This window comes from Berghia stephanieae, chromosome 11, assembly GCF_034508935.2.
Source record: "Berghia stephanieae isolate SIO BIC M18660-M18661 chromosome 11, UCSD_Bste_1.3, whole genome shotgun sequence".
Lineage (NCBI taxonomy): Eukaryota > Metazoa > Mollusca > Gastropoda > Nudibranchia > Aeolidiidae > Berghia > Berghia stephanieae.
Genome location: NC_088370.1, coordinates 16,591,959 through 16,602,093, shown reverse-complemented (window position 1 = coordinate 16,602,093; position 10,135 = coordinate 16,591,959). Strand labels below are relative to the sequence as shown.

Sequence of the window (10,135 nt, the reverse complement as noted above, 5' to 3'; positions counted from 1 at the left end):
GGTAAGTTGTTTTATTGGTTTTGATTTGGGTTTGGCATTTGATAAACATATTCGTCACCACAATTTCAATATTGCAATACGTGCAATGACAGTCATTCATATATTCCAATATGTGCAATAACAGTCATTCATATATTCCAATATGTGCAATGACAATCATTCATATATTCCAATATGTGAAATGACAGTCATTCATATATTCCAATATGTGGAATGACAGTCATTCATATATTCCAATATGTGGAATGAAAGTCATTCATATATTCCAATATGTGCAACGACAGTCATTCATATATTCCAATACGAGCAATGACAGTCATCCATATATTCCAATATGTGGAATGACAGTCATTCATATATTCCAATATGTGCAATGACAGTCATTCATATATTCCAATATGTGCAATGACAGTCATTCATATATTCCAATACGTGCAATGAAAGTCATTCATATATTCCAATACGTGCAATGACAGTCATTCATATATTCCAATATGTGCAACGACAGTCATTCATATATTCCAATACGTGCAATGAAAGTCATTCATATATTCCAATATGTGCAACGACAGTCATTCATATATTCCAATACGTGCAATGACAGTCATTCATATATTCTGTGTGGTTTCTAGATATGGGCGTGTTCATGCGACGCTTGAGATTCTGTATCGAAAAATGTCACTGACAATAATCAAACAAGGGGGATAAATCTATGTAAAATACAAACATTTTCATGAGATCACTAGATTGTCTTTTATCATCATCATCATCATCATCACCACCACCACCATCATCATCATCATCATCATCATCATCGTCGTCGTCGTCATCATCAAGCGCTGCTTTCATTCATCCATTCATTCATTCATTCCCCGTATCTTTCATGGCATCTGTCAATGTTTGCTTGTTCTCAGACACCCATCGGTCGAAGCACACGACGGAATGGTGGATTCGCCTGGTGATTCGAGGATCTCGATGAGGGGCTGTTTGGAGGAATTCGAACATGGCTGCCAGGTCCTGACTCCCTTGGAAATCAAACGTAGCGAAGTCATCTGGATTCAGCTGTGAATAAACAATGGAACCCAATTAGTGAAAAATTAACTCTCTCCTTACCGATCAGCTTCAGTATTTTCTCAAAAATAGCAGGCTTACCCACTAGAAAAATTTATTTTTTAAACTCAAACAAGCTGTCTATCTACAAAACAACTTTATGTTCTTATTAATCAATTAAAGATCATAGTTATGTTCAAAATAAATCTGAACAAGAACAGATGCATATTGTGTCATAACAAATCTGACGACTTTGCTGTAGGTGGCAAGGAGAGAATTTTTAATTTATTTTGGCCTACAAAAATAAAAACAGTGGATCTATTAACGAAAGCTGACTGCACTATATATATATAGCATTGAAAGCCAAATAAAAAGAAGAAGATGACGTTGGCTAGGTCATGTGGCCAGAATGGAAAAAGGGTCACTTCCCAAGACAGCCTTACACTGGACAGCAGATGGGAAGAGAAAGCGGGGAAGACCCAAAGAAACCTGGCGAAGGACCATGGAGAAAGAATTAAAGGAAGAAGGCCTGTCCTGGAATACAGCCACCGCAAAAGCAGCCGATCGCAAAAAATGGAGATGTCTGGTGGATGCCCTATGTGCCTCAAGGCCCAAAGAGGATTAAGAAAGTAAATAAGGAGAGAATTTAAAAAAAAACCTGTGGTTGTGCGGGGTTGTGGTTTTGTGGTGTGACACTCGCCCCAGGACCAATAGGACACTTGGTTCGAGTCCGGCTATGGGCAGTGCAAAGATGATTCCTTGGTGAAATGATGATGATGATGATGATGATGATGATGATGATGATGATGATGATGATGATGATGATGATGATGCTGATGATAATTATAATAATAATAATAATAACAATAAAAATAATAATGATAATAACAATAATAATAATAATAATAATAATAATAATAATAATAATAATAATAATAATAATAATAATAATAATAATAATAATAATAATAATAATAATGGGATGATCTATAATATCTTTTGATGTGATCAAGGTCATTGGTCACACTGGAATATGTGCTCAAAGTGACACACATAGAGTAAAGTGTTCATAGCTTTTGAAATACCTAAGATCACGATTGCTCATTTTGTTCAGCATGATGACTGAAACACGACAGACGAATGAGATAAGGTGGTAGTGGCGTTGTTAAGTTGAATAAACAAAAACATGGATGTTTCATGTTTCTTAGTGTTTCATGCATCCTGTTTTGTTGATAAAGGGGAAAACGTCCATTTTATCTGTTTTCGTATATTAAATTCAAACGTACATTCAATTTCACATTGTTATTTATATTTTACAATGAATGCCTGGCCGGCGACAGTTTTGCGTCTTTCCAACATGTTAAGTTTTGCTGTTGGCTTTGTACCCTTTTAAAATGGCTTTAACGCTCTCCTTACCAACTAAAGGAAAATCGTCACATTCGTTACGATACAACCAACATTTTTCTTATTCAAATTTCTTTTGTACGTCATAAAATGTAAAGAAAATAAACAGTGTGTTGTAGAGCATGTTTTGCTAAGGAAAATATTTTTTGCAAGAAATTACTGCTATTGTGTTTGAGTGATAAAATAGATTTTTGTGTTAGTTGGATGTGTAGTTTTGGGGAAAATCCTGAAAATGGCCAGTAAGGAGAGGGTTAACAACGTGAAATAGTTTTTATTGCACAATACACAATTTAAAAGAATGAATTAAAAGAAAAACATTTTTATTTAGAGTGTACTGGACGAAGTTTGTTGATAAACTAGAGAATCTTAGAAGAACAAACCCTGTGATAGACGAACTTCCGGTCGTCGTAGTGCCGGTTGAGCACATCCGCCATGTGCTGCACGGTCATTCTGTCCCCTGTCAGCTGTACGCATTTTAACATGTGGTTCTTGGGACGTAGGAAGATGTTCACGACACATCGGGCAAAATCGTGCAGTGACATACAATCCATGGACATGTCCCCCATCGGAATGGCTGGGGATATAAAAATAGATCATAACCTACGTGCACATTTTATAGATATAGAATGGATTTGACGTCACTCGGGTCTTTGTTATTGTTTTTTGCCATCCGCGTTTATGATTAATTCTCACTAAGACTAAACTGTATTACCCAGACTATAAACGTTCAAGTTTACACATAGTTTTGTGTGTTGGTCTGTTATAATTCCGGATGGCAATGTTGTGAGCTTCTTCGCCAAGCGCATACTATATTTATAGCCTAAGTGCGCAAATATACAGTGCTGATTACCGGACGCGATTATGGGCTGGTATTGATATTGTTGTAATGGAAAAGTCATATTTAGTAGTGTTGCTGTTGGCTAGAGAACCCCTGTAAAGCACTCTGAGCACGTTTAGCATTCCAAACGCAGGATCTTGTAATAGAAAATCATATACTAAAATTTTAAAAAAATATAGAAACGAAATACCGAACATGAAAGATTCTGATCAACATCATTCATCATCATCATCATCATCATCATCATCATCATCATCATCATCATCATCATCATCATCATCATCATCATCATCATCATCATCATCACCACCACCACCACCATTATCATCATCCTCATCATCATCATCATCATCATCATCATCATCATCATCACCATCATCATCACCAACACCATCACCACAACCACCACCACCACCATCATCCCCACCACCATCATCATCATTATCACCAACATCATCATCCACACCACAACATCATCATCCACACCACAACCATCACCACTACCACCACCACAACCACCACCACCACCACCACCACCACCACCACCACCATCATCATCATCATCATCATCATCATCATTATCATCATCATCCTCATCATCATCATTCATTACAGAAATACTAATTGTTACTTACGTAGGGTATAGACACTGTTTTCGACACAATGAGGTTTAAATAAAGATAGAAGGTTTTCGTACAAGAACGGTAGATGGATGGAGGTGAAGGCAAGGTCTGTGGACGTATGAAAGGGATTTATCAATATATTATTTTTTTAAAAAATAACTAGAGTATTTATATAGCGCAATTTCCACAAAACATGCTCAACAAATAGGACAAGACATTACGCCTGTTTTTCGATATTACATTGTTTTGCTATAGAGACAAGAATAATGATGTAATAATAATAATAATAATAATAATAATAATAATAATAATAATAATAATAATAATAATAATAATAATAATAATAATAATAATAATAATAATAATAATAATAATAATAATAATAATAATAATAATAATAATAATAATAATAATAATAATAATAATAATAATAATAATAATAATAATAATACATAATAATAATAACAATAATAAATAATAATAATAATAATAATAATAATAATAATAATAATAATAATAATAATAATAAAAATAATAATAATAATAATAACAATAGTAACAATAATGATTCTTTCTTTTTATCATTATTATTATCATTTTTATTATTATCATCATCAACATCATCATCTCGTCATCATCATCATCATTATCATCATCATTATCATCATCTGATATTGTTATCATCGTGGTATTTTTATTATCATCGTTAGTATCACGAGAATATGATGATGGTGATGATGATGATGACGATAATGATGATGATGATGAAGAAGAAGATGTTTGAGCTTTTATATAGCGCAATATCCACTAAATGTGCTAAAAGCGCTTACAAGGGGTCCCTGGTCAACAGCAACATTTAACATGTAGGACGGGACATGACGCCTGTTAGGCCATATTACAATTTTTCGGACAAAGACAACGCTGTTAACGGCCAGGTACTCATTTTACATCTGAGTACGGTGAGAGAATGTGAGTAAAGAGCCTTTTCCAAGAACTCAACTATGCGCCAAGCGCGAGGATCGAACCCAGGACCTTCCGATCCGAAAGCGAGTGTCATACCACTAGACCACATAGCCGCTTGATGATGATGATGATGATGACGATAATGACGATGATGACGATGATGATCATGATGATGATGATGATGATGACGATGATGATGATGATGATGATGATGATGATGATGATGATGATGATGATGATGATGATGATGATGATGATGATGATGATGATGATGATGATGATGATGATGATGATGACGATAATGACGACGATGATGATGATGATGATGATGATGATGATGATGATGATGATGATGATGATGATGATGATGATGATGATGATGATGATGATGATGATGATAATGATGATGATGATGATGATGATGATGATGATGATGATGATGATGATGATGATGATGATGATGATGATGATGATGATGATGATGATGATGATGATGATGACGATAATAACGATGATGATGATCAACAAGATCCACGTACTGGTTTCCTTGACATATTCTTCTATGGCTGCTTTGGAATTGAGATGACCACAGGGCTTGTCCTCGTCTCTGGTGTGGTCACTGCCTTGGAAGATGAAGTGATGGACATTACAGCTGACCGCTGCATCTACTGCATTCATACCCTTTAGGAAAAACAAAGGTATGAAAATGTCATTTATACCAAAGTTTAAAGTTTCAAAGGTTTATTTTAGGCAATTGGATTCAATAGTCTGATGTCACGTCCGCCCGGCAACCAGCAGCTTGGTTGTAAACCAAGAAAATCTGCAATTTTTATTCTTCATGCTGGCTAGAACTTTTTCACATGTCATGTGATCAGAATGTATAAAAGTCAAAACATGATGAGATTTATAATTAGTTTTTCATCTGGATATACTTTTATGTTCGTCGGAGAAATATTTCATAAGGGCGTCCGCCATTGTTCTGATAGTTTAGAACCAGTCACTATGTTTCTATGCGTCATTACGAGGGAAGTGACGTCACGACTGTTGACGCCTATTGCCAATTTAAAACATACATTAACATAGAATTTCCAATTAATACAGGTAAAATGAATAGTTAACCAAAGGAATCAGAAAATAGTTAATAAATAAATTTAATAGATAAGTTGATAGCAAAGGAACCAGCCTTGTCTGAACGATTTAACGCTGTGCGTTTAGGTAAAATATTCACAACATCCATCAATCGGATAATGAACCTCACATGTGTCAGTTCCTTCTGTTTTGACAAGTGTTCCCAGAAATTGGTCGTTAAGAAGACACCCGCCGCGCCATCCATCACTCGTTGAAGACTCCTGACGTCATTCAGATCAGCAGGCACCACCACTGCACCTGGTGATGAAATAAAATGAGAACAAGTAATTATTATTATTGGAAAATGCGAAATCATTTTATTTGTCATTTAACTCTCTCAATCCTAGAGATTTTTGCTACTTATCGAAATTTGAAAAAAAATATATTAAAAACTGAGCACGTGCATATATAGTTTTATTCAACTATCATTAACATGCAAAAACTAAAACATTAGCTTTGATACTACGCCTATAATTTGTCTCAGTAAAATGTAATAAATAGGCATGGGGTAAAATTAACCTGGGTAAACTACGGATATAGTCGGTGTTAGGGTTGAGTGAGTTAAGGAATGAATTGAAGTAATGCAACCTTTTTAATCCACTTCTTCTGAAAACCCGTCTGATGCAGTCAGAGCAATGTTTACATATTTGCAGGCGTGATAACCCAAATTGTTGTGGTCTCATTGTTGTAATGGAAATAAGAAACTCTCAAACCAACGCAATGTGTTATATATTAATAATAATAATAATAATAATAATAATAATAATAATAATAATAATAATAATAATAATAATAATAATAATAATAATAATAATAATAATAAGTTATTCATTTCACGCTCAACTTCCACATAAGTGCTCAGCGGCGCTTTACAATATTATTTATCATTCAAACATTCATTGTTTGACCATTTTGAGAATTCTACATTACAAAAAAAAAATTAAAAATGTTAAAACAGGCCTATAATTACGTTCGGTTATCAGACCTGTATATATGTCCATTCAGATTTTGTAACGTATAAAAAACCCCCAAAAAACTTGAGCTTTTTTATAGCGCGATAACCACTTAATGTGCTCAAAGCGCTTTACAAGGGGTCACTGACCAACAGCAACATGTAACATGTAGGATGTGACATGACGCCTGTTAGGCGATATTACAATTTTTTAGGACAGAGACAACGCTGTTAACAGCCAGGTACTCATTTTACACCTGAGTACGGTGAGAGAAGAATGTGAGTAAAGAGCCTTTTCCAAGGACTCAAAGATGCGCCGAGAGAGGCTCGAACTCAGGACCTTCCGATTCGAAATCGAGTGTCATACCACTAGACGCATAAACATAAAACATAACCCAAACATCAGAAATAGTGCCAGAAAAAGCAATGAGAACAATAGAAGAAAAAACAATTATCCAGCAAATCATTCTGCCCCGACGGAGATGAACCGAACAAAAGTTTACCAATTTCCCAGCTGAACAGTGAATTGTTTTTAAATGCGTTGATATTGTTAATAATAATAATAATAATAATAATAATAATAATAATAATAATAATAATAATAATAACAATAATAATAATAAAAATAATATCATCATCATCATCATCATCATCATTATTATTATTATTATTATATATATTAGTAGTAGTAGTATAAAGTAGTAGTAGTAGTAGTAGTAGTAAGTAGTAGAAAGCAGTAGTAGTATGTATGTAGTAGTAGTTAGTAGTAGTAGTAGTAGTAGTAGTAGTAGTAGTAGTAGTAGTAGTAGAGTAGTAGTAGTAGTAGTAGTAGTGTAGTAGTAGTAGTAGTAGTAGTAGTAGTAGTAGTAGTAGTAGTAGTAGTAGTAGTAGTAGTAGTAGTAGTAGTAGTAGTAGTAGTAGTATAGTAGTAGTTAGTAGTAGTAGTATAGTAGTAGTAGTAGTAGTATAGTAGTAGTAGTAGTAGTAGTATAGTAGTAGTAGTAGTAGTAGTAGTAGTAGTAGTAGTAGTAGTAGTAGTAGTAGTAGTAGTAGTAGTAGTAGTAGTCGTAGTAGTAGTAGTAGTAGTAGTAGTAGTAGTAGTAGTAGTAGTAGTAGTAGTAGTAGTAGTAGTAGTAGTAGTGGTGGTGGTGGTAGTAGTAGTAGTATAATTATTATTATCATTATGTTAATTAACAATAACCTCAACATTTGACTCACCTATTTCAGCCAATAACCTAGCCTGATCAGTGGTCGGTGTCCTAGTGACGGCACGTACCATAAACCGGGGGTCTTTGAGGAGGGCTTTGACCACTGACCCACCGATGACCCCTGTAGCCCCAAAGACAACGATGGGCATTTTGCCTTCCATGGAGATCACCTGATTGGACGTTCCACAACCCATTCTGTGGAGGGAAATTCATTATACAGAATTCGAAGTAAGTAAAAAATTATGCCTTTTTCGCCACGACATCATAAGATATCGTCGCCTAGGCATTCTACGAAGGAATATAGATAATTCATCAGACAAGCTGTCTTATGTCAACAGGAATCACCCATGTAGTCCAAGTGAGCAAATTAGGGGTTAATAATCTTGCTCAAGGAACAAAACGAAAGTGCCTGAAGCGGGGCCCGAACCCGGGTCCTTCCGGGTCACAGTGCAATGCCTTAACCACTCGGCCACTTCGCCCCCCATCAAGAATTCAAAGTAAATAAAAAAGCGGAATATCTCTATTGATGCTATCCTTTTAGGCGAAATACTCACAACATCCGTCAGCCATATTAAACATAACAACATGTCGTTACTTTTTTAAACGGAGTGATATAATATAGTGAGATCAGAAAATGGTTGTCTAAAATATATATTAACATAGAATTGAATGACGGCAATTCCATTAATCCCATACCGTTGATTGAGGTAACTAACATCTATTCAAGCAAACTTTTGTCTTTCTATTTTAGACCTAAACACACACACATTTACAGGTCTGGTCTTTGATTGCCATTATGGTGCTTGATGTGCGGCTATGTGGTCTAGTGGTATGACACTCGCTTTCGGATCGGAAGGTCCTGGGTTCGAGCCTCGAGCTCGGCGCATAGTTGAGTCCTTGGAAAAGGGTCTTTACTCACAATCTCTCACCGTACTCACGTGTAAAATGAGTACCTGGCCGTTAACAGCGTTGTCTTTGTCGGAAAAATTGTAATATCGCGTAACAGGCGGCATGTCCCATCCTAAATGTTGAATGTTGCTGTTGACCCCGTGTAAAGCGCTTTGAGCACATATAGTGGATATTGCGCTATATAAAGCTCAATTTTTAAATTTTAAATTTCATGTCAGATCTGCAAATAAGTGCGTGTCGGTTTAAAGCGAAAGCTGACGTCTCAATGTAATGGACAATATTTTGCGAAAGTTATTCGAAGCAGAGGTGTGGCAGAATCAAAACTTCCGCCTTTAAAAGACCAATCTGGCAGCATTATTTTCACAAATGTCTGTTTCTCGTGAGTTATCTAAAACGATTGATATTTCAAGTTAATGTTTATCTGGGCAACATTGAGAAAAAAACAAAAACAATGCTGTTGGAAGCTCGAAGAAACAAATAACAGTAATAAAATGAAAATGGCTGGGTCACGTTTGTCGAATGACAAAGTCAAGACTGCCTCACAAATAAATTAATAACAATGTGAAATTGAATGTAAGTTTCAATTTAATTCCAAAAACAGATAGAATGGACGTTTAACAACGCCACTACCACATCTCATTCATCTGTAGTGTTTCATCCATCCTGTTTATTGATAAAGGGGGAACCCAAAATGTCCATTCTATCTGTTTTCTTATATTAAACTGAAGCTTACATTCAATTTCACATTGTTATTTTTATCTTAGAGCTTTGAGCAGCAACATTTGTATTACTCAGACTCATCACACAGCACTAGGATGGTCCCCACGGGGAAAGAGAAAGAGAGGCAGACCATTGGGCAACTGGAAAAGGACAGGACAGTTGAAGAGGAGACGAAGAGGCTGGAAAGACATGGAATGAGTTGAGCTGGCTGAGATTCCTGGAGCAACTTTGTTGGCGGCTCCACCACTTATGCTCCACCAAGGAATAAAGGGGAAAAATAAGTAGGAAATATAACGGAATAATTTGCATAATAACGTCATTCTCTTCTCTGTCATTGGTC

General features: G+C 35.5%; 1 protein-coding gene across 4 annotated transcripts in view; it reads right to left on the bottom strand.

Annotated features, from left to right (window-relative positions):
- The window catches only part of LOC144956618 (uncharacterized), an 18,376-nt gene continuing 8,241 nt past the window's right edge, over window positions 1-10,135 (bottom strand). For all 4 annotated transcript variants that reach the window (XM_078887236.1, XM_078887239.1, XM_078887237.1 and 1 more), the window contains exons 3-8: window positions 8,177-8,361; window positions 6,137-6,264; window positions 5,418-5,559; window positions 3,928-4,023; window positions 2,835-3,028; window positions 1-1,062 (exon numbers count right to left, since the gene is read on the bottom strand). In XM_078887236.1, coding sequence (XP_078743362.1) covers window positions 862-1,062; window positions 2,835-3,028; window positions 3,928-4,023; window positions 5,418-5,559; window positions 6,137-6,264; window positions 8,177-8,361 — 946 coding nt within the window. In that variant the 3' untranslated portion in view covers window positions 1-861. The remainder of the gene's footprint in view (window positions 1,063-2,834; window positions 3,029-3,927; window positions 4,024-5,417; window positions 5,560-6,136; window positions 6,265-8,176; window positions 8,362-10,135) is intronic.